Source organism: Camelus bactrianus, chromosome 14 (assembly GCF_048773025.1).
Source record: "Camelus bactrianus isolate YW-2024 breed Bactrian camel chromosome 14, ASM4877302v1, whole genome shotgun sequence".
NCBI lineage: Eukaryota > Metazoa > Chordata > Mammalia > Artiodactyla > Camelidae > Camelus > Camelus bactrianus.
This window is the reverse complement of record NC_133552.1, coordinates 62,629,132-62,656,920: the sequence shown is the minus strand read 5'-3', so window position 1 is coordinate 62,656,920 and position 27,789 is coordinate 62,629,132. Positions and strand designations below refer to the sequence as shown.

The 27,789-nt window shown below is 40.7% G+C and overlaps 1 protein-coding gene across 5 annotated transcripts in view; it reads left to right on the top strand.

Moving 5' to 3' along the window:
- Window positions 1-27,789, top strand: part of NALCN (sodium leak channel, non-selective) — a 265,363-nt gene that overhangs the window by 154,073 nt on the left and 83,501 nt on the right. For all 5 annotated transcript variants that reach the window (XR_012511758.1, XM_074378486.1, XM_074378485.1 and 2 more), the window contains 2 exons: window positions 662-799; window positions 12,762-12,836. Coding sequence is in view for 4 of the 5 variants with exons in the window: in XM_074378486.1 (XP_074234587.1) it covers window positions 662-799; window positions 12,762-12,836 (213 nt within the window). In the remaining variant the exon portion in view is untranslated. The remainder of the gene's footprint in view (window positions 1-661; window positions 800-12,761; window positions 12,837-27,789) is intronic.

Sequence of the window (27,789 nt, the reverse complement as noted above, 5' to 3'; positions counted from 1 at the left end):
AATTTTAATTTAATTTAATTTTATTTTATTTTATTATTTTATTTTTGGTCTTGGTTTCTTCCATAGTCTTGATTCTGCCTTGAAATTTTTTAAAAATCATGAAACGTGATCATTCTTATTAAATTGCTCAGCATGGCAATATCATTTAGAAATATTTCTCTTTTAAAGTCTCATGTTTTTAATATAACTGAAATAATTTGGATGGGTACTATTAAAGTAAAATTAAAGCTATTATTCTCATTTGCCTTTAGACAATCAAATGTAATTCACTATAAAAATAGTTGTGCTTAGCAGCAAAAAAAAATAGTAATCTGTTAAAAATGTTCAATGGTTAGCTTGCTAAAGGGGAAAAACAAGAGAGGCAATAAAGCAAAGGTCGTGAATTTTGTTCTGATTTGCTCAGCAGTATTTACCACCAACAAGTCTAATTTTAATTCAGGGTAATTATTTTGTTTTCCACTCTGAATAGTTAGATATCAGGCTTTTAGGATCTTTGTTCTTAGCCCTTTACTGTCTGTTGAATTAAGGCTGTTCTTTCCCTGCTGAATCCAGATAAAAATCAGTAATATTGAGATCAAAGTCCTCAAACACTATATGCTAATTTTAAATTGCATGCAAGGCCAATGCTGGTCTGTAACTCCTCCATTTTTCTCCCCTGTAGGCATTTATGTCCATGTTCCAGATCCTTACCCAGGAAGGATGGGTAGATGTCATGGACCAAACGCTCAATGCTGTGGGACACATGTGGGCACCTGTGGTTGCCATCTATTTCATTCTCTATCACCTCTTTGCCACTCTGGTGAGTTGAGCATTTCTTTTCAATTAAATCTTACAATGCATAGTGGGATAAGCATTAACAGGTTTGAAGTTTATTTTCAATTTCAGAATGAGAGCCAGAGAACCAAGGTAGAGTCGTCCTGTTGGACGAGGTCCCTTCCCTTCCATTCTGAATTTCTATGACTCAAAGAACTCCTTGGGGAACTAAATTTCAGATTTAAGTAAGAAGTTGTCTCCACCAAGTACAAGTTGTTTGCAGGAGGGAAAACAAGACAAAACAAAATGGAAATTCCACATCCATGTACTGACTTAACCATCTCTGAGCATTCACACCCTCAGCGATCTAAGGATCAAACTAGAACTACAGTATTACTATTTTTTATCATGTAGAGACACTCTCTTCAGTTTCACTGCCTCCTCTTCACAGCTGTAATTAAACTGAAGACAGAAGCTGGAGCGCCACAGGGTGTAGTCAGTTAATTAGAAATCAGCACAGTGTTACTGTGCTTTGTGTGGCTAGAAGAAACACGTAGGAAAAGATAAAACACATTGCTGCAAATAATTGTAAAAAAGCATGATAGAAACTAAATACCAAATGCAGCAAAAATTTTCTTCTGTCACACAAGCAGATTTTTCTCTTCAATGGATTTCTGTTAAAAAAAAGGAAAGAATTATGATGTGGCCTGTGGCATATTGAGGGATATGATTCTCAGGTCTTTCTAATGCTAAATGTACATCTCCATATAATAAATTTGTACATATTTAAATACCAAATTCAAGCTGTAATAATTATGTTAAAAGTTCCAAAGTAAGGACCCAGAATGTTACCGTTTATCAGGAACATATGAAGTAAAAACAACCGCTTCTCTTTACTGAGTGGCGAAATATTTTATAGTTTTATTCCTAGTGTTCGGAAGCACCGAGTAAAGTAATATTCTCACTTTACAGATGATGAAACTGGGGAGCTAATTTGCCTAATATCACAAGTGTGAATGGTAGAGCCAGAACGTTCCCAGGTCTGCCTGGTCTCACAGCCTGTGGCCTTGTGCCTACTTGCTGCTGCTTCCCTAGACTGGGAAGCCTGGCATTGTCACTGCAAATGTCTGCAGCAAATTAATCCTGTGCCCAAGACTCGCTCAGATAAAGCAGATTACATCTGAGCTCTAAGGTCCCTTTCGATTTTAAATGTCTGTCTATGAAGCAAATAAAGTGCTGGAGAAACTTGGTGTGTTAACCAGCGCTTGCATTTGCTACAGGCAGAGGCCTTCAAAACCTGTGTGAGATGCATTGTGATGTGGTCGGACGTCCTGGGTGCAAATAGTGCCATCACATAGGGATAGTTTTGCCATTTTTTACACGAGGTGACTTTAAAATATTCACAAAAGGAAGGAACAATGAGCAGGGGAAATGGAGGTTTGGCTTCTAGAGCTAAATCTGATTACACTGGTGTTGGCAGGCACTTGGCCCTGAGGTCTTTGCATCCTCCCTTCCAGGACCTGTGTCATTCTTTCATTCATTCATTCATTTACTCATAAACTCAACTAATGTTTATTAAGCGCCTACTAAGTGTTTAAGTTCCTTTAAAACTACAGAATAGCTTGGAGACTATTGCTCATGGGTTAAATGCAGGATAGATGGTTGAAATCATCTATGTATGGGAATAACCTAATTGTTATTCTGTTAAAACAATATAATCTTTTGCTCACCCCACTGCAGATATTTCACACTTAGAGATTTTGGTTCTTAAGTCAGAGACTAATACAATTTGTAAGCAGGAAGAAAAACAATCTAGGCTAGTAAATTTGATAGCAAATTATTTTTTTTCTAGTGGATTTCTACAGGGACTGCTAATATAATGGAATAAAATATTAAATCTGGTAATAGACTTCTTTGGCAATCTAAGTTACCCTTATTGGTCCAAAAATATGGTTTTGATTGCAGAATACCAAAGTACTTCCAAGAACTCCTAAGGTTCACCTGAACCTTTTAAGGAATCCACAGAGCATAGATTGAAATATCTATTTCCACATCCATATCTAATTCCACATCCATATTCTACTGATTTAAGTAGAAAACACTCATAATGTTTTTCATTGTGATTTTCAACAAGTAGTTCTAAGTTAAAGCTGAAAACTGAAATTTTTGTTCTTTTATTTATAATTTTTTCAAATCTGTAAAAGCTATGTATGTCAGTGGGGGCAGTCTGGTAAATATGGTGGCATACAAGACTGCAGACTTGGAGCCCAAAAATCTAGCTTCAGGATCTAGCTCTTTTGGTCCCTAGAGGTGACTTGGGAAGAATCCGACAACTTCCCTGGTCTCTGTATTGTGTTACATCTGGAAGTGAGACTAGTGAGGCCCAGCACACCTCGTTTCCAAGGTCACCATGTCCTTGTGAGTTGAGCTTGTATTTTTGAGGGTGTTTTAGCCATGGTCTGAGAAGACAGATGATCGTAATTATCAGCAACACTGAGTCCCTTCAAGTTTAAGTAAGGCAGTCTGTGCACTTAAAGCTATATATTAATAAACACTAAAATGTCATTGTTATTTCAGATGTTTTTAATTCATAGAAGTAAAGCATTATTGATCAGTTTACAGTATTATTTATGCCCAAGTGGTGCATAGGTTCTGGATATCAATCCCTCAACTACTATATATGTTACAAATATCCTCTCTTAGGTAATACTTTGTTATTCCAGTTGGTCTGTGATGACTTTTGACATTATATTTTGATGTAGTCAGAGCTATCAGTTTTTCACTTATGGTCAATATTTAATTTGGACTCATGCTTAAGAAATTCTTTCTAACCCTGAAGTAATAAAAATATTCTCCTCCATCTTCTAATTGTTTTAAATTTTTGCCTTTTACCTTTAGATCTTTAACCCATCTCAACTTACCGTTTATATATAAGTTGGATGAAATGTACTATGTAAACAAAACTCAAATCAATTTTTCTCATCCAGGTTTATATGAAATTTTTAAAACTTTTTAAGATGTGTGGTTGGTTTCTCTGATTATGACATCTAAAGCAGAAAGGTCAATTCAGATTTTTTAATTTATAAATAATTTTTAAATGAGAACTAATTAATTTAGGGAAAGAAAAACTCCAGAACTAAATTATTAAAACTGCAAGTATTACTTCCGTACTACCCAAAAAGTCCAGGGACCGAAGTCACGTCCCCAGCTCACTGGAGACTCTGCTTCAACGTGATCAACCATAGCTTGATTTTCCTGTGTGTCCTCAGAGTGGCAGTGACTATAATGGACTCTCTCAAGTTAGCCCAACTCGATTCGGCACTCTTTACTGAATCTCAACTCCTCTGTATAAGTACTAACCTACCTGCTGGCCAGAGTGGGAAAGGGCTTGCTCTGTGTCCCCTCTGAGCCTACACCTAATACAGAATTTGGACTAGTAAACACAGACCAACAAACAGATAAAAGCTGTGACTCAAAACCTAATGATCCGAGCTGTTGCTTGCTGTGTGATCAGTGCACATACACATCTGCTTCCTGATCACTCCAGATCGACCTGATCGGAAGTTTTAAAAATACTGGCAGTGAAACAGCTGGAGACAGCTTGTGGACCAACATACAAATGTGCATGGAGGTGATAGGCCTGCATTATGTAGGCATCACATTCCCTTAAAAACCAAACATTTGTTAAGTTAAAATCGCTATTCCATAAGCCTGTCTTTAGGCTTGAATTTAGCTTAAAATGAACATTTTTGTTAAATCAGATGTATCATTTTTTGCAAAATACTACAAAGCATTTTAACCCAAATTGGAAAAAAGGAAAAACAGCCCACATAGATGTACAAGCTCTGATTTGTTTTTTATCCCTGCTGGCCAGTGGTGCCGCACAGCCTGAGGAGCTCCTGATTGGATCTTCTCAGGGACAGACAGGCATGTGCCAAGCAGGAAAAAAAAAAGTTTGGCTGCGATTTGTTCTGGAATAGAAAACAGCAGGCTGTTCCATTGCCCCCTGGGGGCACCAATTTGTCAGCCCACAATGAAAATCAGGCGTAAGTGTATAGCAGATGCATATTTATAACCATTATCTGTTGTCCCTGGGAAATGTCTCTCTCGTCCACCAGGTAAGTATTCTGTATTTCTGTCCTGACTGATTGCAGTTGACCCAGTGCTTCTGAAATGCATCTTTTCCCCCACTTTTGCCAAGGATTTGGGGATAAGAATGATGGAAGACTTCAGCAGTTGAAAGACTCTTTTTTTTCCTCAGTATTTTTCCCTTTATTATTGTTTCAAAGGAAAGCCCTGTGATGTGAATATTGAAAGAGAGAAAATGTAATTAAGCCTCCATTGTGGATAGTCTTTTTGTTACCTTTGAAGTGCTTAAATTAACACAGCAATCTCTTGATTTTGCTTCTGTAGTGGCAGCTTTCAGAGAATAGTCATATTTTGCTGACAAAAATAGGCATTCCAAAGTGTAAATTAAATAACTTGATTTTAGAGAATTCATTTTAAAGTGCATCTGTGGTGAACATTTCCCATTTTTACATTGCTCTGATTACATTTGACTTTTGGTTGACCTATATAAAAAATAAAATTGTTTCCAACTACAGCCTGCAAGACAGCTTAGGACAGTGTGATTATAAATGGTAAAAAGGAGAAGAAAACCACAAGATTACGGGGTGTTGACCAGATTCCTGCTGTGCCTCTAGTGTATACTTGAAAATAAATTTAAAAAATAGAAATTATTAATAAAGTTCACAGTGGAGAAAGAAATAATATTAAAGGTGACATTTCAGCTAAAGGACTATCTTTAAGCTATGTACAAAGGAAAAAAAATCAGAGGAAACTTGAGAAAGATAGGGTGAGTGAGGGCATGACTATGCAGAGTGGGAGAGAATGCAAAATAGGATAGGAAGCTACAGATACAGAAATAGAAATTCTCGATCAAGAAAACCCATTCTAAGTTGGTAAAGCCAGCCTCGAAAAAACACACCATAACTTCCAGTGGTCTGAATCATGCCAGCCTAACCTCTCTCACAGAGAGTGTGAGAACCCCCGTGTGTTGCAGAGTGGTCATGTCACGACAACTTTGGGGGAAAGGATGCTGGGGAGCTCACTGCTTCTGTGATTGATTGAATTCCCCTGAAGTGGATTATGGGTGAATGGAAGGAAGACAAGTTTGCCTGTGGTTAAAGGTATCAAACTGAAACATAGCGAACACCTTAGCTCAGGTGAATCTGGCTTGTTCAGGAGTGTAGGGAGTGAGAGGAGGAGTTAGAGAAGGAGAGGAGAGGTCATAAGGAATCACAGTAGGCGAACACCTCCTACCACGTGGGGGTGGGAGCTGTGTTGAACCTGGAGGCGTTGCTTTTGAAATCCACTAAGCTGGAAGGTCCACACCCCACCCATTGGTTGCCATGTCATTCATCAAAATTCTAGGAAGGAGACTTGCCTGGCTTCCAGAGACTTGATTTGCAGCGTTTTCCACACTGACTGCATTGTCAATGCTAAAAATATCTTGAGAATGGGAGTTATAATCTGAGAAAAAAAATCGTTAGTTATCCGGACTATTTTAATAATTATTCTCCACTTTGCCATTGAAATCAGTGACTCACCCTGTGTCAATATGGACTACAAAATAAGGAGGTGGATGTATTATGCCAGTTGTATATTACATGGCAGAACAGATACGTGTGTTGCGTGTTAATATTATGGAATGCTAGAGATCTGTTAAAAGTAGCAAACATCCAATGCATGAAAATGTAAGTATGAGTTTGAATTTATTTTTTTAAAGCATTGCACATGCTAAATACTGCTGTGTTGAAAGTATGTGTGTGCTTTATTTAACAAAGCTCAAGAGGAGATGAAGAGAAAAATCATTAGCCTTTTTTTTCCCCTGAAATTATATCTTTAAGAAACATAGTGATTTAGTATTCGTGCCCCTTATAAATTTAAATATTATATAAATCTAAATTATGAAAAATAAGTAATGCACACAACAGGTTGACTACGTAATTTTAGAACCAGCAAAATGTAAAGATAAAAGTATTTCAGGTGGATGATGACACTCTTGTGACTCAATGTGACAAATCCCAGTAAAAATGCTTTGGTCGTATCAATAGTGTTGTGACGGGAACCTGTGAATCACATTTGATGGCTATGGAAAACCTTTGGCACAGCGTAGGCAGCACTTGTAGTAGGTAGACATCGACTGAAAATAAGATTCAGACATCAAGGTAATGGGTTTAGGTCATTAACCAGCATCATCTCAGCTTTCTATAAAAACAGAATAAACAACAACAACACAACACTGAGAGGACTGAGGAATGGCTCTTGCTTTCAGAATAAGGGTCTGTCCCCCACTCCTGGGACTTTGGCAGGGGAAAATTGGCTGACACACAAGTCAGCCTGCACCCCTGTCCAATTCTGCACAGCACCAGCTTTGTAGGCAAATAATGTCTCATTGACAGTGTAAATTAAATATGATGGAAACCCAGCTGCCACTCTCCCTTCACTTCTATTTCTTTATCTCAGTGGTTACTGCCACCTGATTAGAGTCTGAGAAAAGCACTACAAAGTAATTCTCACCTCTCCGCAGTCAGCTGCAGACTTACCTTGGACTCCTGCGTCTTCTGTTTCCACTCCAGAGAGACAGTCCAAGCCAGTCCTTAGTCATCCTGCACCCCGAGGGCCAAGTGATCACCTGGGCGTGGTGCCCTACACATCAGGAACGTGGTGACAAGGATCCAGAAAAGTCCATGTCCAAACAGAGTTTGAGGAGGAAACTCAAGCTCCACACACATTTTTAAACAGTTTCTATTTTCACCACCCAGGCATCAGTGTTGATTAAGCAGGGAAGCCTGAACATTCAAAGATGCTGAGGGAACTTGGGTTTAAGGATGGTTGAAAGCAAACTCTCAGCTTTCTCATATACTGGTCTTCAATCTGCTGCCAACCCCCTCCCAAGAGTTTGTCTCGACGCTGTTAGCGAGGGGCCCCCTAACTGCATCTTTCCCAGCAGAGCCGAAGTGTTTCCTTGTTGAGTCTTGCCTTCTCTCTGTCTTGAAAATCAAACTCTTATCTCCGTGAAAAGGAGGAAGTGCAGCTAGAATCCCCCAGCTACCTCTCCGTCCATGGCCCTGAGGGTAGCTTTTCTCTCTTTCCTCCAAAAAAAATGTATAAAATGCACTGTTTTTTAAATAAAGTAACACGGCGTTACCTATTTCATATCCTTTTATCAAACCGCACCTAACACTGTCTAGTTACTGTTTCAGTGAGCCAGTTTAAAATGACTGCATTGCATGCATTTAAAAAAAACAGAAAAACAGAACATCTGAAAGGAAAGATTTAACAGAGAAGAAACTGACACTGTCACATGGTGATTGTGTGTGATTGTTACAGCCTGCCTGTCACACCTCCCAATCTCCCTTGGTGGCATCATGGCAGATGTGCACCCCCTGCCCCACCTCTAGGCACCCCCCGCCCCACCTCTAGGCACCCCCCCAGCCCCTCCCAGGCAGCCGTGCTCAGGCCGTACTGAACTGCACACCAGACCCCCAATCAGCCACGTGCTCCCAAGGCCCTGTCCTCGCTCATGCCACCTGGAAAGCTTTTCTCATGATTCTCTCCCTGCTATAATCCTCCTTCTCCTTGACATCTTGGTGGCACGTGGTCGGACTCTTTATCAGCCCCTCACAACCTCAGATGAGCAGTGTTCAGAGAAGCCCCAGATCAGCTCTCAGAAACCTCAATGCTCAGATGGCCCAGAACTGAGCGTGTGGGGCTCTGATTGGGTTTAGTTTCTGGTTGTGTGCACTGCCCCCCCCAACCCCCAATCCCTGCTCCCATTTTCCTTCACATCCCTGCTTTCTGAGAGGAAATAAGAACGTTTTCTGGGGGTGAAGCATGAGGGAGGCGGATGGGCCTAGAGAGAAGCAGGGAGGCCGCGAGGTTGGATGGTGGGGCGGCCTTCCACACTCAGGGACAAAGGCAGTACTGGTACCCACCTGGGTGTGTTGACACCCAATACTTATAGCCACTTCTTGTCTGGACTTGAAGGAAGACAGCCTTGTTGGGGGGCCCACATGGACAAGGGGCAGCCCGGACAGAGCTGGGCAGCTGCCTGAGAGCTCTGGGTAGAGAGAGAGCTTGAAAGACCTCCCCCCCAGAACCGCTGTCCCTTCGCCCCCACCTGGAACAGCAGAACTTCCAAGCCTCCCTGAGAGTTGAGAGCCAGGGTGTGGGAAAAACACCACTGTTAAAACAACTGCTCAAGCCAGAGTCCAGGTAGAGCAGAGAGGGTTGAATGGGGGAGGGGGTGGCTCAAAAGATACATTATCCATGTCCGAACTCCCAGGCACGTGAATGTGGCCTTATTTGAAAAAGATGGTCCTTTCAGATGCAATTAAACTAAGGATCTTGAGATGAGATTATCGTGGATTATGAGGGGAGGGCTAACTAAATCCAGTGACAAGTGTCCCTGTGAGAGATAGATGAGGACAAGACCCTGGAAGAAAGAGGACAAGGCTGTGTGGAGACAGGGCAGAGATTGGGGTGATGCAGCCACGAGTCAGGGGAAGCCCAGAGCCACTAGAGGCTGGAAGAGGCACCGAAGGATCCTCCCCCAGAGCCTCCTACTGACAAACTCAATTTTGGACTTCTGGCCTCTAGAGCAGTCACAGATGTCTTTTGTTTTAAGCCGCAAAGCTTGTGCAACTTGTTGTAGCACTTTTAGGAAATTAGCACAAGGGTGTCACTGAGAATCAGAGGCCTTAGGAGCTGCAGGAACTGAGGTGGTGATCAGTTCGGCAGAGACAAAGCCCAGAGTCCCCCAGGTAAGAGCCCTCACTGCCCCGATGGGGAACAGAGGACAGGTTGCATGGCCACAGTGGACCAGACGCCAATGACAGGCACCTCTTTGACCTTAAGCCAGCCCTATGAAGGAAAGGAGCATTTATTCACATGTAACTGAATTTCAAAGGACTAAATTGGATTCACATAGCAAGATTCAGTCTTCAGCCGTCAACACAAATGGAGGGCTTATGGACTAGATTCAATTGACTTGTAAAAATATCAAGAAACTATTTTAGTTTCACCTGAGTTTATGTCTGTGTGTTTTCATAGGCTATACCATGCACCAGGGTTGTAGAGGGAGGATTAAATGAAAAAAATGATATATCGCTGCCATTTGTTGAGCTATTATTATTACAGCCATCACATCTTACAAATGGGGGCACTGAAACTGGGTAGGCTAGTGGCTGCCACGTAGCTCGTGACTGGCCAAGCATATTTGCCAACTCAGATCTCCAACCACTGAGCTCAATCAACTGCTTGTCGAATTTAATCAAATAATGTGACCTCACTGTCATTAAGGAGCCTGCCATCTGTCTGGTATTGGGGAAATAATTAAAAATAAAATCTGCTGATAACCCAGAAAGCCTCCACCAAGGTAGACAAGAAAGAAAATAGTTTTATTATTGAATAAGCACCCCACCAGGCTGCGGTGGGTACCACAGGCTGTCCACCAGAGCGATGCCAAAGACAGAAAGCAGTGTCACCCTTTGGTACACATCTCCACACCACGTCCAGGCTCTCAGGATGAAAACAGGTAGTCCTCAGGAAGACTCGACAGCACCTTTTGTTGAATACAGTTCCCCCTAAATTCACCTGGTAACTGGGGTGGCCATCTGTGATGGCAATTGCCTGTATCCGAAGGAAAATAAAGCTTTTCTTATCTCCATTATAAATAGGTAGTTTTGCAATGTGGATCCGGGTGGCTAAGTTGTTCTCCCACCTCATGGAGAAGGGGAGATAAGGCACCCTTCCTGAGTTGTAAAATGATGAGACTTATTTAGCTTCTAAAAAGACTTATATACATCTCAAAGGGACAGAGGAAGAATTTATAAGCATAAGTTTTCCAAAGGATGTGCTCTAAGCAAAGGGAGGGGAACTGTGGCTTACCCTTTTTTAATCAGGGAAATACTATTTTTTCTTTTTGGATTTGTGTTTGCCCTTTCACTGGAGACATAGGAAAAGATGTTAGGTCAGGACCCAGAGCAGTGCCTGCTCAGGAACCCATGAGAGATAGAAGTGGAGGGAAACAGGCCACACTCACAGCCGAGACCTCCAAGTGGCCTCTCTGAATCTGGGCGAGAAGGCAGGAGAAGGGAGACAACTCCTCTGATAGGACTTTTGATGATAACATCAAGGTCAACCTCAAGGTCACAGGAAGAGAGCTAGACTGGGAGTGAACTAGAATGTCCATTTAGAATAATGTCTGGTTTACAGCAAGCCTGAATATATCCATGCCCAGGTGTGCATGGTGTGGCAGACGTGGTGACATCAGTAAAAAACCTGGTCTGGACCACTCTGTATCCTCTTTAAGTGCTGGTAGGATCTCAAAGGATGTTGTTATTAGAACAAAGGGTGCCAGCACTCGTCCCAAGCCAAGCATATCCTGTCAAAATTTAATAATATCTGAAGATTTTTTTTCTTGTCATATACTCATTAAACTTGGAAAAGAGCTAGCCATTAACTTCTGCATAATAATCTCTCTGGTGCTTCAGGGTCATGACTAAATTGCCTTGATTTTCTTAACTTTATACTTAACAGTCTAATATTAACAAATGGGAATAATTTGTTAAGAGCAATATTGAAAGGAAGAATATAAATTAGGAATGAAAAAGATTATCACATGAATGTGGGACTTTAAAGAGTTCATAGCTGAAAAGGGACTAGAAATTAAAGTATATTTAAATTCTGCTTTTTTGTTGTTTTCTTTCTTTTACCTCATTTATCCATTCCAAATGAAGCATGTGCCTTTTTTAAAGTTCGCAAATATGGTGAAATACAAAGAAAAAGGGGGGGAAAACACTTTTTTCCCAAAGGCAGGCACCATTAACGTTTCTAGAGTACCTCCTCCTAGCATTTTCCCTATTATTCTTTTTTGTGAGTACTTGCAACTTCTACCACAGACACCTTATTTTCTATTTTTTTCAGTACTGTTAAAATTCATGAGTGTATTTGTCATCTATTGCTATATAACAAATTATGAACAACTTAAGAGCTTATAGCAATAAACATTTATTATCTCACATGGTTTCCACAGGTCAGGAATCTGGGACAGGATTCGCTGGGGGTTTCTAGTTCAGAGTGTCTCATGAGTTTGCAGTCAAAATGCTGGCTGTGGCTAAAGTCACCTGAAGGCTTTAATGGGGCTGGGAGAGCTACCTCTAAGATGGGTCCCTCACATGGCTGTTGGCAGGAGGCCCCAGTTCATTACCACATGAGCCTCTCCAGAGGGCCACTTGAGTGTCCTTAGGACATGGCACCTGGCTTCCACCAGAATGAGTGATCCTAGAGACAGCAGGGTGAAAACCACGGTGTGTTTTATTACCTAGCCTCATATAAGTCACTCATGATCATTTCTGTAACCTATTAGTTACACAGACCAGCCGTATTCAACATGGGAGGAACTCACAGGAGTGCGAACACCAGGGACTCACAATTGTGAATGTGAACCCAGGGAGCCATCTTGCAGACTAAGCTACCACAGTGGCAATTTGTAACGGCTACGTGAATATTACAATAGAGATCTCTACAACTGTGTTAGCTAAGTACATCAGGCAAAATATTACCCCCAGTATTTCATTTTTACAAATAACTCTGCCAAGCACTTTGTATATAAGGATTTTCAGCAGTACTTCAGGTTATTTTCTTTGGATATAGGCTCAGAAGTAAGATTGCTGAGTTTTTTAAAAAGCAATTTCTTATTTTAAATCAGCTTTATAAAGCAAATTAATAGTTTATATTCCTTATTTTAGGTAACATTATGCATTTCCTTTAATGTGTTTGTGATAAACCCGTTAAAATACCTATACAGTGGTTCACAACTGCATATTTATTTAATACATTCTATATAGTGTATATTTTAGGTAGCTATTCTGTGTAATATACATAGTATTTTGATATTTATGACATGTGAGTTTTTTCATTGTTATTTAACCATTTTATAGATCCTCCTGAGTTTGTTTGTTGCTGTTATTTTGGACAACTTAGAACTTGATGAAGATCTAAAGAAGCTTAAACAAGTAAGTAATGTATGCATTTAAAAAATTAAAGCAAAACATGTGCTTACAGGTAATATTAAGGCAGTTCAAGCCACAAAGTAAAAAAATACATATTTTAATAAGACAGTCTAAGTTGGCAAATAATTTTCTTTTAACTTTTCTCTAATATCAACAAAGGAAATTTTCTATTGCTTTATAATTATCCTAGGAATATTTTTATATTATTATTTTGAGTAGAAGTATGATAGATATCATGTAGTCAATTGAATTTGGGTTCTCCTTCTGCCATTAAATGAAGGTTGTTTGGAAATGAAATGCCTCGGGGCCACCTTACCATTTGGCATAATCATATGTAATACTCTTCATCATCATCATCAAAATATTAAGCATAAACTTGCCTGACTGCTAGACAGTAAGAGAGAATTTAGTTTGGGTGCCCAAAGCGATTATATGAAATGGGATAGAATAATTGATCAACTGTGTGCCCAGTTATATATGCAATGGTAGTCGGTAAAGAAAAAAGAAACGTATTTGATGTAAAGATACCCATTGTGAGCGTATCAAGGAAGGATTTAAACTCTTCCCTGACCTGCAGCTACATAAGCAAATGGCTATCTGGGCATGGTGGACATGACTTCTTCCAGATCTTTTCAATTTGTGGCAACAGCGGTAGGTTCTTCAAAAGAGATCTGGGAAGTTCTCTACGCCATTGATGCAAATACTTGCCATGGTTTCTAGTAGAAGAAATAGGTAATTAGTGAATTCAAAATTGAAATCGATCAACTATATAGTTAGACACAAACAATAAATGTCTGTTGCTGTGTAATGACCACCTTGGTCCTTGCTTTACAAATCTGGTGTTTATTTAAAGATTTAAATGAGTTTACTCTATTTTTATTATTCCCAGACAGAGAGGAGGGTAGGAAGAATGTGAAAAAGTATTTGATTTTCTTAATGCTTCAAGTTCCAGAAAGCACTCTGTATTCCAGAGCCTGTCTTTATTCAGTTAAAACTTCTTTTTCATCTTTTACCCTTTCCACCAACTAGTCTGTAGGTTCTTACAGTGACAGTCACACTTGTTGAGCACTAGCTCAGGGGCAGGTACTTTGTATTTTCACTTATTTAAATTTCACAACAACCATGTGATGCAGGTATTATTAATAACTCCATCTTACAGGTGAGGAAACTAAGGCACAGAGAAGTTAAGTAACTTGCCTGAGGTCACACAGCTAATAAGTGGTAGAGTTAGGATTTAAACTCTGGCAATTTGGACCCAAAGCCCAGACTCAACCTCTACACTGTATTGAGTCACACTCAAGCTGTGTAAATGCCAAATGTGGGTCATGCCTCTTGTGGAGACTCACACACGGGACTGTTGATTACTTGTTGATAAATAATGACGTTTTAGATTGCAGAGACATCATTACAGTCATGAAATAACCGATGTGATGTTTTCTGAGGAGTGGAGGTGAATTAAGTGACCCAGTCATTAAAACTATGCCAAGTCGTTCTTTGTTTCCCCTCAAAAAGCTGACAATCTAATTGGGGCCACTGGAGTTAAGACTTTGACAGAAGGTTAGAGCTAAGATGCTTACCATTCACTTCCCTCAGGGACCTTCTGGAACGATGACTCTCCTTAGACACAGATGTATCTCTTGCATCGTATTAACATTTTAGAGAGGCCTTTAGAGAATTTTAATGTACTTTATTATGATTGTGGTAAAAACAATTGTGTTAAAATATGCATCTTGGTTCACAGAGATTTTTCAAGAGTAATAGAAACCAGAGTGGTCACCTGTAAAGTGGAGACGTTAAATATGCAACACTGAACAAGGCTATTAGAAAGGAAAGTCAGTTCTAGTGCTTGGAAGAGAGATTGTGTCCCTGGAGGTGGGCAGGATAGGGGACAATGGTAGAGAGCTGAACAGTACAGTGGAGAAACTGGAATGAAGGAGAAGAAAGAAGTGGAGAAGTGAGCAAGGAAAACAGTCAAGAGATGAAATTAAAGGAAAAAGCACAGATTATGAATATAACCTGGTGATAAAGGGGGAGAAATGTGACTGAACCCAAAGTCAGATGGCCCAGTGGCCAAGGACAGCAGAGCCTTTCAGGGAGAAGCTCTGAGGACAAATCGAGTCTGCAGGATCAATTGTGATGGAGTTGCATTTTTGTTAAGTAGAAAAGTGCTACTTTCCTTTTCCCCATTATGTTCTTTTTTTTTTAATTGAAGTATAGTTGATTTACAATGTGTTGATTTCTGGTGTACCGCATAGTGATTCATTTACTATACGTGTATGTGTGTGTGTGTGTGTGTTCCTTTTCATATTCTTTTTCATTATAGGCCATTACAAGGCATTGAATATAGTTCCCTGTGCTAGACAGTAGGACCTTGGGAGTTCGGGATTTGCAGATACTAACCACTATGTATAAGATGGATAAACAACAAGGTCCCCATTACGTCACCTCCCTGCCCTTTAAGATCCTGGTTTCCAACCAGGTATGCTGACCTGTGAGGCTGCTCAGGAGGAACTGTGGGACCAGGGGCCTTTTTCAACACTTAGGGGAACCTAAAGGGCACTGCGCGTTTACCCTGATGGAAAGCCAGCCGTGCTGACAAAATGCCAACTCTCATACTTTCAGCTGGAAATTTGTGACTTCTAGGCAGCAGCACTGCTTCCCTGGTGCTGAAGCTCTGAAGGCTCCTCCCATGTGCTTTTTCCTTTAAGGAAAAAGAAGCAATGCTGAATTATTTATTGCTTAATAAAGGCATTTTGATAGACAAGAAAAATTAAAGATAGGATTCAGAGGAGAATCATAAAAGGAATCCTTGGGGATGACTTCTGATAGGTTCTAATAAAAGCGCTCTTCCCCAGCACACCCCTCTCCGCGGTACCAACAGTGTGGTGCCTCTACAGCCACTAACGGAGCTTTTCCTTAGTCACTCTTGAAAATAAATAATGTTCTGAAAAATCATGCCAATTATGCACCCACATAAAATCCATCTCCTGCTTTCCTAGTGGCATTACAGCGCAACAGTCCTTTCATAGCTGCCATCATTTATGTGACCCCAGATCTAATTAAAGAGAGACCACGATTGTCCTTTCAGCATCCTCACAACCCAATGCAAGACCTGGAGATACACAGAGACAGAGATGGAGAGAGATGGTGGTTTTTTACATAAGACCAGGAAATTGACTAGAAATGCGATTGCCTGTGAATGTGTAACTTGGCTGCTGAGAAGCCAGGTCAGTTCGGACAGAGGCTTAAACCCACCTTGACCCACTGCTATCCTCTGAACTGTGGTAGGAGACAGAGTGACCTTGATGCTCTGTGATGTAGCAAAAACACTGGAGAATATAGGCAGAGCTTGGCTGACTTTGAAAACGAAGAGAATTCTTGCAGCCTTAATGATTTTTTGCAAATTCAGTACAAGACAGATATAAAGGGTTTTCTTTTAAGCAGTAGAAAATTCATTAAACTATGAGAAAAAAAAAACCCATAGAGAAGCCTCAGGGAAAGAAAATCATTGAAAAAGGAAGTATAGATAGTCTGTTCAGATTAAATTCAAAGCTCTGAAATTAAAGCCATTTCCCCAGCTCTGAAACAAGTCCCACTGAGTCTTGGTTCAGATTTGACAATGTCTGGTCTTTGATGGTGTCCAGTGCGTTGTGGGGGTGGGCATGTAAAGAGGCTCCTCTCTCTTACTGATTGTGATTTTTTTTAACAGAAACCACAAAAATCATAGTCCTTTTTAAAATATGAGCTCCAGGTTAATGTTTCTCTGTAGCCATACTTGGAAGCTTTCCTTTTCATCTCTTGTCCTCCTTGTCTCCTGTATTGAAGTCATTCTAGAGTTCGGGCAGTGACAAGGAGACCAGGTGTGGACAGAGTATCCATTCAGCAAAGCCCTTGTTGCCGACCCCTGATCTGAGTCAAACCCACAGTCTTCACAGTATTTTGTCCGTCTCTCATGAGTGAATTCATTCTAATATAGCATGAAAGAGGGATGCGGCTGCTACAAAAATTAATATTCCCTACTGAAAACTACCTCATGCTCTGCCTCATATGAAATTGTGGAATTTAATCTTGATGCTAAAGACACAGACACTGAGATTCAGGGGGATAAATTTCTTGCCCAAGTTCATACCGTTTGTACGTGCTGAAATTGAGATAACTTGGGCTTTCTGACTCTAACGCAGATGCCACAGTGCCTGCTCAGAGAATCAGTTCATTCACTCATATTATGAGATGTGTGTCTGGAAAATGGGTCGGATGAGACGCTTACATTTGTGGGTCAACAGATTCTCTCCCTGCGGGTGTGTAGACTGAAGGTCAAATTGTCATCAGAACACAGCTGAGTGAGCTGGGAATCAGTGTGAGGTGTGGAGAGGAGGGTTGTGTGATTCAGATACATGATGGCATCAGGTTAATGTCATTTGAGGTGGCCCTTTCCTAGGCGGGATGTTGCTACTCAGAGGCTAGATCTGCGCACTTTGTGATCCCGGGGTCTGAGTGCTCATCTGCTATGCCGCAGATATCGTGTTGGGGCACCGGACATAATGATGACCCAGCCGTTGTTCCTGCCTTCGGATAGCTTGTGAGCTGGTGGGAGAAAGTGAGGAGCAACAGAGACTACGGGGGGTTATGAAGACACACATGTGGGAGACACACCTAACAGATGATGAAATTAGGGATGTTTCCTCCCAATGACAAAAAGATAAATTCTGTATGACTCCATTTATATGAGGTGTCTGAAGTCATCAAATTCATAGACACAGAGTAGCATGCTGGTTGCCGGGGCAAGGAGGAGTTGCTGTACAATGACTGTGGAGTTTTAGCTTTAAGAGATGAAAAGGTTCTACAGCTCTCTTGCACAACCGTGTGCGTGTAAGTAACACTACTGGGCCGAACCCTTAAAAATGACTAAGATGGCAAATTTTATGTTTTATGTTTCTGACTGTATTTTTTTTAATTTTTAATAAAACATTGGTCACCATATGAGTAAAGAGGTGGTGGTGACAGTGATGAGGGAAGGCTTGAGGGTTTGGATGTTGCAGAAGTTGGGCTGCAGAAGGTGAGGAGTGATGACAGAGAAGGAAGTGAAGATAAATGGCCATCTGTTCCCTCTCAGATGTCTCAAACTCTTAAGTTTCCAGACAGACCACCTAGTTACTGGCTGATTCTTCATTTTTTTTCAAGCTATGTTAGCATCATTTACTACATTGCTACCCAACCTTTTTTTTCCATTACGGTATGGGTAGAGAATGATATTTGTACACCAGCTGGGGTTCACATGGAGGCATCCGATGTCTAGGATTCCTGCTGCTCCGGGAAACACTCAGCTGCCCAGGGACCAGAGGATCAATACCCTGAAGAAGCTGTAAATCGTCCATGGGCGACGGTTGGGAACCTTTGACATTTTACTCAAAACCGTCGATGTTGCCCACCCTCCGCTTGAAGCCGCTCTCCCAGTCTGTGGGTCAGAGATGATTCCTGGTTGTCAGTTTACATCTTATTGCTCATAACTCTACATAATTTATATCTCAGAAGATCATCTTATGATAGCATTTGATCTACTATTTCTAATATAGCTTCATTGTTAGGGTTTTTTTATAATCTGATGTCACATTAAGACATAAATAGCAATAAGATCAGCTTAAAGAGCTGAAGTAGCAAAGACGGGACTATTCAGACCTGGGCTCACGCTAATAGATCACAACAGAGGCTAAGAATTTGGGGATATCAATTATCAGCATAAAACCACAGCGTAGAGGGGAGAGAAAGACAAGACGGGGTAGGAGGTTGAGGTACACCCTACTGTGTATAAAATAAATAAGCTACAAGGATATATCATACAGCACAGAGAATATAGACAATATTTTATAATACCCATAAAAATGGAGTATAACCTTTAAAAATTGTGAAGCCCTGTGTTGTATCCCTGAAACTTTTATAGTATTGTAAATCAACTATATCTCAATTTGAAAGATAAAAAGAAAAGACAGTAGCTAAAAATTTAAAAGTCAGTGCAAAAAAGGGGAAACAGCCAACTGGAATTTGGAGTTAAAAAGGTAATAGTTAGGGATTCAGGAGGTCAAAGCAAAACAAAGGAGGTACCTTTTAGAATTAATGTCCTCCTGTTAGGGGTTGAATTGTGTCCCTCAGAAGAATGTGTTGAAGCCCTAACTTCTAGTACCTGTGAATGTGACCTTACTTGGAAATAGGGTATTTGCAGTTGAAATCAAGTTAAGATGAGGTGTCATTAGGGTGAGCCTGGATTCAGGATGACTGAGGTCCTTGTACTAAAGGAGAGGAGACAGACACAGAAAGAGAGAGACTGGAGTGATACATTTACAAGCTAAGGAACTCCCGGGATGCTGACTGTCACCAGAAGGTAGGAGAGAATTTGGAACAGACCCTCCCTCGAAACTTCCAGAAGGAACCAAGCTCATAGACACTTTGATTTGGGATCTCCAGCCTCCAGACCTGTGAGACAATAAATCTCTGCTGTTCCAAGTCACCAGTTTTTGGTACCGGGTTACAGCAGCCCTCGGAAGCTAATACACCTCCTGGTCTCAGGAACAGAGGGCCCCTCTCGGCCCCCGGGGGGTAACAGAGCTGAGGGACAGCAGGTGCTCTTCAGCTTTCAGCAGAAGCCCAGAGCGGCTTTCTCAGCAGATGGACTCATTTTCCTTTGCCCTCTAATCAAACAAGTCCCATAGTAATAAATTTTATAAATCTGAGACTTTCTTGGAAGGAGGGTTTCCCTAAGCCCTTCTAAAATTTCACCTTATGTATGATTGACACAAACCAGGTCACTTTTAGGGGCTGTTGTTCCCAGAAACCTCGTGCTTCGCTCCATCACCTGGCACTCGGGGTGTCCGCTCAGGTAGCTCGTCTCTCTTGCCATTGAACGGACAGAAAATGACTTGCCTAAGACTTGGCATGGATGGGTTGTTGGTTGTGTCATTCTTTAATTGTGCTAATTCAGAATTACTTTTAGTACCGGTTTTCACAGCATCCCTCAATTAAAAACAAAGTGAGGTTTCGAGGGGAAGTATTCACCACCCACCCAAGAAGCTCCCTCTCTAGCATGCCCGGTCCTCAGCCACCGCCTCGCCACGGGGATGCTGTCGCCTTTGCCTTTCCTTAATCAGGAGAACGAAAATTTTAAACCCCAACAGCACTTTTTTTCCTTCAGATCCTTTCACAGACAGTGGGAAACTGGATTGTTATGGTTCAAAAAAAAAAGTGACAATTGGTTTTCAGTTTTATGCGGTGTCTCACAGTCACTGAATTGCGAAAAGACTCTATCTGCTGCGTTAAGGCTTGTTTTCGGAGTGAGGTAGTGAGTTTGACCCTCTGTGTGCCCAGACATGAAACGTGAGGTGTTGTCATTGCCTGGATTCCTCTGGGACTCAAGTTTTATATATATATATATATATATATATATATATACAGCTCATCTGTTCTTTGTTGCTTTTCCACTCTATCCAAAGCATTTCTGCTGTCTGCTTGTTCATTCAGCTCCTTCAGTCTTTGAGTCCCCACTGTGTGTAAAACCCTGATCCAGGTGTTAAAGAGACAAGAATAAACAATTAAGTTCTCTCCTGTCATGGTGCTTTTGGTCTGATGGAGGAGTTGGGCATAAATCAAATAATCAAATCAATTAATAAGTATTTATAATTTGAGATGAACTTTCTTCAGGAAAGAACGACATTTGAGTGAGGCGTTCATAGAAGACCCTGACCTGGATGGGGGTCAGGGAGGCGAGCAAAGAGAAAGAGACACTTGGGCTAAGTTATGAAGGATGAGCAGCAGTGACCTTCTTGGAGGTGTTGATAGGGGAGGGGACTGGAGAGCATTCCAGAGAGACAGGAAAGCATTCAGCAGGACCCCAGGAAGCAGACAGCCCAGGGTAAAGAGGTGTAAGGTGAGCGTAGGAAAGAAGAGGGACATAGACCATGCAGCACCTTGAGAAACATGCAAGAACTCTTCCCTTTGCCCCAAGAACAACAGGAAGCCACTGAAGGCTTTTATGATGGGAGGCAGTGTGCACTGGAGAGCGATTTGGGAAGTAAAATCAGCAGGGAATGATTGGATTTCAGGACATAAGTGAGAGAGTCTCAAGAATGACTCCTGGTTTCAGGTTCATCTCCTTGGATGGATGATGATACAATTCATGGAACCAGGAAACATCAGCACAGAACCGTATTTAAGGGAAAAGATCATCAAGTCAGTCTTGGGCGTGTTGAGTTTGTGATGAGTTTGAGTCGCTGAGCAGAGACACCTGGTTGCATGTATAGGTCTAGAGTTTAGGAATGAGGGCTGGCTGGCTAGAGATATAAAAATGGACATTCCTTGTCATTCTCAATTTTTTATCCAGTGCCTACCACGTGCCAGGCACTGTCCTAGGCATGTGGGATAAGTCAGTGAACAGACCAGATGAAAATCCCTGCCCTCTTTGATGCTAGAGTGAAGTTCTCTGTATTTGCATAATAGTGGAAGTTGTGAATCTGGATGAGATTGTATAGAGTGGGAGGGAAAGAGATACCTCAGCCTTAAGGAAAATCAAGGTTTAATGACCACTATTGCTTTGTCTTTAGGGAAACACAAATCATCTATCTTTGTTTTTTTCTGTGTAAATTTTGACTTTTGGTTCTATTACAATCAACATTTTCTCTGTCTCAAGTTCAAGCTTCCAATGAGAGGAGATCTAATTGGTACAACTAGTTAACATCATTCCTTTTAGGCTGGAATTTTATATCTCTGCTTCTCAGTGCTGGTCAGCCTTACCGAAAACCATCAGCTTTGAACGAAGTAGATGCAGACCAGATCACAAAGAGGGTCACCCTGAAATGTGGCTAGTTTCCTAAGATAATCTTTTCTTCTCCTAACTGTCCAGCCTAGCCTCTGCTCTGGAGGAGCTAGATCAAGAAGAAGGAGATGTGGAGCACGGAAAGACCATGTCCCCTCCCCAGTTCTAGACCAGAAGTCGCACTTGTAATTCAGTGTGGGGGTCAGGGGGTAGCTTTGGATCAGAAATGAGACTGGATGGCACAGGACTGATTTTTAATAACCAAAGGTGGCCAGAAAGCTATGGAATTTATCTAAGAACAGCAACCTGTCTTTTTCTCCATTCACAATCAAAGGTTAGTGGTTTCACTGTGGTCCTTCCCATACATTCTCCCTGATGCCCTTGCTCAGTAATAGGCTTGGTGGGAGGCGGGGCAGGGCTGCCACTCTCACACACACCCTTATGACTACTGAATATTTTTTTACTCTGATATTAAAAGAAAGACTTCGATTATTACTGAGACATAAGAAATGTATATGCATGTTATTTTATTTGGTGTTATCCCTATTTCCATGTCATTTTGCATAAAATATGTTAATTAATGTGAATTTTCATAGTGCATCTAATTAGCCTTTTTTTATCCGAGTATGCAAAATTGAACAGTCTACCACAGGCATGCTCAGGAATGATATTTGGAAACTACAGGATGGTTGCCTGAAAAAAGAGTTACTTAAGGAGACAGAGCAGGGCTGGGGTTCAGGACCCCAGGGTGGAAACTCCAGTACAGGATGTACCTCCAACTGAACGTGTGGTATTTATTTTATGGTAAATACCATCACTGATACTGGTTATATGTGTAGTAAGGTGGAACAAATAAGGAAATGTACTGTAAATAATCAGAGCCAGATTTCACACTGTCAGAGAAAGAAGTTACAAATAAATAAAGGGAAGATGCCAGAAAACAAACGCGATTGCTTGAGATTATAGGATGAGTATCAGTATGGACTCAAGTTTATTGTAAAATAGAAGATAGATACATAGACAGATAGATTGTTAGACACATTGATACATCAGTGGGTACCTAGACACATAGGTACTTAGATAGACACATAGATAGAAAGATGGATACATGTATACTGTTCTATGGAACCATGAAAGACTCAGAATTGCCAAAGCAGTCTTGAGGGGGAAAAAAAACAAAGCTAGATGCATAACCCTCCCAGACTTCAGACAATACTACAGAGCTACAATAATCAGAACAGTGTGGTATTGGCACAAAAACAGACATATGGGTCAATGGAACAGAACAGAGAACCTAGAAATAAACCCACACACCTAAAGTCAATTAGTCTCCAACAAAGGAGGCAAGAGCGTACAACGGAGAAAAGACAGTCTCTTCAGCAGGTGGTGTTGCGAAAGCTGGACGGCTCCATGTAAATCAATGAAATTAGAACACTCCTTCACACCATACACAAAAATAAACTCAAAATGGTTTAAAAACTTCTAAGACGTTTAAAAACTTCAAAAACTCCTAGAAGAAAATATAGGCAAAACATTCTCTGACATGAATTGTTCCAATGTTTTCTTAGTTCAGTCTCCTGAGGCAATAGGAATAAAAGCAAAATTAACAAGGACCTAATCAAACTTACAAGGTTTTGCACAGCAGAGGAAACCATAAACAAAATGAAAAGACAATCTATGGACTGGAAGAAAATATTTGCAAATCATGCAACTGACAAGGGCTTAATATCCAAAATATACAAACAACTCGTACAACTCAATAACAAAAAAACCCAATCAAAAAATGAGCAGAAGAGCTAAATAGACCTTTCCCAAAGAAGGTATACAGATGGCCAATAGGCACATGAAAAGGTGTTCAACATTGCTAATTATTAACAAAATGCAAATCAAAACTGCAATGAGGTATCACCTTATATTGGTCAGAATAGCCATCATTAAAAAGTCTACAGATAATAAATGCTGGAGAGGATATGGAGAAAAGGGAACTGTCAAACAGTATGGAGGTTCCTTTAAAAAAAATGAAAATAGAGTTGCCATATGATCTAGCAATCCCACTCCTGGGCATATATCTGGAGAAAACTCTAATTCAAAAAGATACATCCATGTCAATGTTCATAGCAGCACTATTTACAAAAAGCCAAGACATGGGAACAACCTAAATATCCATCCACAGATGATTAGATATAGAAGTTGTGGTGTGTTATATACAATGGAATACTACCAGCCATAAAAAAGAAAGAAATAACACCATTTGCAGCAACATGGATGGAGCTAAAGATTGTCACACTAAGTGAAGTAAGTCAGAAAGAGAAGGACAAATACTGTGTGATATCACTTAGATGTAGAATCTAAAATATGACACCGATTAATTTATTTACAAAACAGAAATAACTCACAGACATAGAAAGCAAACTTCTGGTTACCAAAGGGGAAAGGAGGTGGGGGAGGGATAAATTGGAAGTTTGGGATTAGGAGATACAAACTACTATATAAAACAGATAAACAAGATCCTACTGTATAGCACAGGGAAAATATCCTGTCATAAACCATGACGGAAAGGAATATGAAAAAGAATATATAGATAAAACTGAATCACTATGCTGTACACCAGAAACTAACACAATGTTGTAAATCAACTGTGCTTCAATTAAAAAAAAAGTAATGTAACTCATCCGACATTGGAAGACTCGTTTGTGCTGGTTAGTGTGGCTGATTCCATGTTGTAAAGAACCTAAGGAAAGTGTAATCAAGTGATGAAAAATATCACAAATGGTCCACTTCTGCTTGTTTGTGGGACACTCTTGGTGCTGGTCACCATTGTGTTACCCTTGTCTCTTGTGTAAAAAACCTTCAGTATGAGGACACAGGCCACACAGAGTCCCGTCCTTAGTTAAAAGTTGTCAGCTTAGTAGGGGAAGATACACAGAATTAGGGGGTTTTAGTGTGAAGCCCTGAGCAGGAGGGTCGAAGACCCAAGGAGCCCAGGGGAGGATGCACCTAACTGAGGTTGGAGGCTGGTTGGGAAGATGTGTCTAAAAATGATGAATCAAATTTTGTTAGGAAAGTGGGAAAACATGTTCCATATAAAAGAAATAGCAGGTACAAAACTAGAGAAGTAAAAATGCATCTATTGTTTGAAAATGTTTTGATGAGACAGTGGACAACAGTGTTTGAAAGCTTGGGCTCTAGAATCAGCGATTGTGGTCTAGCTGCTCAGTGACCTCGGGCAGCTGACGTGAGCTCCTTAGACTTCAGTTCCCTCATCTGTAACACGCTAGAAGACAGAGCTAATGATGGTACCTATATCAGAGGGCTGTTCTGAGGACTGAATAATGTTGGTAGATGAGACATTCAGCAAAGTGTTCACATAGTATCTGCACATGTTTACTACTTCAAGTACTAATTGTTATTCTGGGAAGTCATCCTGGAGGAGATGGTTTTTGAGGACTGTAAAATAGTTAACCATGTGTGGAAGGAACAGTATTGCAGGCAGGGGAACGGTATATTCACAGGCACAGACGTGAACTAAGACTAAGTAGGAGGGACGCACAAATCAATGTTGTTAGAGGACGGAGGGCAAGGGGTGAGGGGATACTTTATGCCATGCTAAGATTGGAATTTCTTCTATATGCAACTGGCCGTCCTTGAATTACTTTAAAGACCAGGACTATGGTGATGTTTCTTACTTAGGTGTTCAGAAAGATAGATTTAAAGGTGCAAGACTAAGATGGAAACCCAGTTAGAAGGGTTTAAGGCAGAAAAACCCAGATGACCAAATGACCATTGGACTCAGCAGCCTGGAAATGTTGGTGACTCCAGCAGGAGCAGACCCATTCAGGTGGCGGGGAAGACCTGAGAGCCCAGAGGGTTTAAATGGCTGGGAAGCCAGTGTCTACACCGCACTCCTCTAGAAGCAGCACAGGTCATCAGCATGGGCAGCTCTTTCAGGAAGCAAGTTTGGAAAGGGAGCGAAATCAGGGAAGGACACAGATCAGGAGAAATCTTTATTTCCATTGTCATTTTTTAAATTAAGAGTCATGAGAAAATAAATCAATCAACACGGCGAAGGAGGAGGAACTGGAGAGAGCAGGAAAGGGTAGGGTGGTCCCAGACAAGATGGGGGAGAGGGGTCCACAGCACACACGTGCCGCCCCCTCGCTGAGATGAGCCCATTTTCCCGTAGAGCTCACAGTTCCCGGGCCTCAGTGAGAGCTCTGGTTTTTATAGCGTGGTTCCCTTGAGTACTTCAAATTATAAGCAATATGCTATCTCATTTATGTATCTCACATTTATATAAAAGATTGAAGATCCTCATTTTTCATTTGAGAACATGGAAATCCAAAGCAGTTAAGGGATTAGAAAGCTGAACAAAAAAATTAAATCCACATCTTCTTACTTTTTTTACTGATAGACTGTGCTATCTCCTATGTTTTCAAAAGCAAAGCACGGAGTACAATTATGTGAGTGCTCTCTCTCTATATACATAGATTATGCATATATATTCTGAATTCCCTTTGGTATAGGCTTTTTCCCCCTCCTATTACTTACTGAATATTCATCTCAAAACAAGAACCAAGCATCTAGTTTACACAGAACACTAATATAATTTCATCTGAAGTGGTGCAAAAAAAATGCATTTTTTATCATAATGAATGTATTTCTATGAGTCAGTATAATTCCCTCATGGAAACAACTCTGTCTCAGTTGACTGGTACAAGGGGGATATAATATAAAATAGAGGTGTTTGGGACCTAGAAGGAAAAACAAAGACGAGCTAGCTGTATTCATTACTTTTATCTCAAGGAAACCATTAAGTCCATTAATAGGATTTTAAGGGACAGTAATATAAGGAAAACGTATCCGTTCAACATAATTTGGTATTCTACGTTTTTTTTTTTCTCTTACCAGCTTGTTAACATTTTCTGCCAGTCTAGCCTTGTAGCTGTACTAAGAACCCTCTGAAGGACATTTAAAGTCTATAAAATCTTAAGTTCAGCGTTGTAACAAGAGCATGAAAGCGCACGTTTCGGGTACAGCTTAGAGATGTCGTATGATGTTGTGAATGCATCAGCCCTTCTGAAGGCTCTGCTGGCCTCCCAAACCAGGAAGCACAGAATAGCCGCTAAATTCCCAGGTGCTCCAAGAACGTACCTTCCTCCCCGCTTTCTTCAGGGGCCGGCTGTAAGGGGCAGTGACTGACAGCTCTGAATCTGCTGCGAGAGCTGGGAGAGGAAACACCACATGCCATTGATCAGCTGAAGTTACGGAATTACTTTGAACATGTTGGGGTGCCAGCTGTTACATACAAATGTAGCTTTTATGTACATCCAGAAAACCCCCATTTGAACTCGAAAGTACTGGATTTATTGAAGATTTTTGTAGAAGAGGGGAAAACCAGTGACTTAAACCCTTTTTAAAGGAAACATGTTTAAAGTGCACAGTATTGCTGTCTTAGATGCAATCATGTAGTGGGTGGACCTTCGCCCAGCATAGAAGGGAAACGCTCTCCCCTTTAAGAAACCCTATTGGATACAACAGGCTTGTCAGGGGCATTCTTTGTACATATGTGTATATCAAGATTTTGTAGTAACACAGAGATATTAATAAAAACCAATGTGTTTGATCATTACTCCAGCTACGTTAGCTCCAGTTTCAGTTATGAAATCACAGGTGCAAAACAGCAAGAGAAACTTCCTTGAAAAACAATAATTTATGCTTTAGAAAGAGTCTCCATTCTGAATTACTGAGTCATGTGTAGATCCAGAAAAACCAGCAAAAGCCATCATGTAAAGAAGCAAAGAGAATTCAGCCTTAATTTACTCTGGTAACACAGAGGCACTCCTTTCTCCAGAATGAACAGAATATGGTCCTTTTTAATATATTGAACAGTCAAAAAAAATACTCTTCCATTACATTAACCCACAGATCTATGCGCATTTTTCAAGACAGCATGAACAAGATTTTGAAATGAGACTCCCAAGTCTGAATGCTTTTTTCAAATGGTTTTCTTTGAGAGAATCACACCAAAAATTACCAAAAAAAAATTTATTTAAGGTAATCCTTCTATTCGGTTATTTGTTGCAGCATTTACAAAGGAACTGAAACTGACTCACGTTTGAATATTTTAGCAGAAGAAAGCACAGGCTGAAATATGGA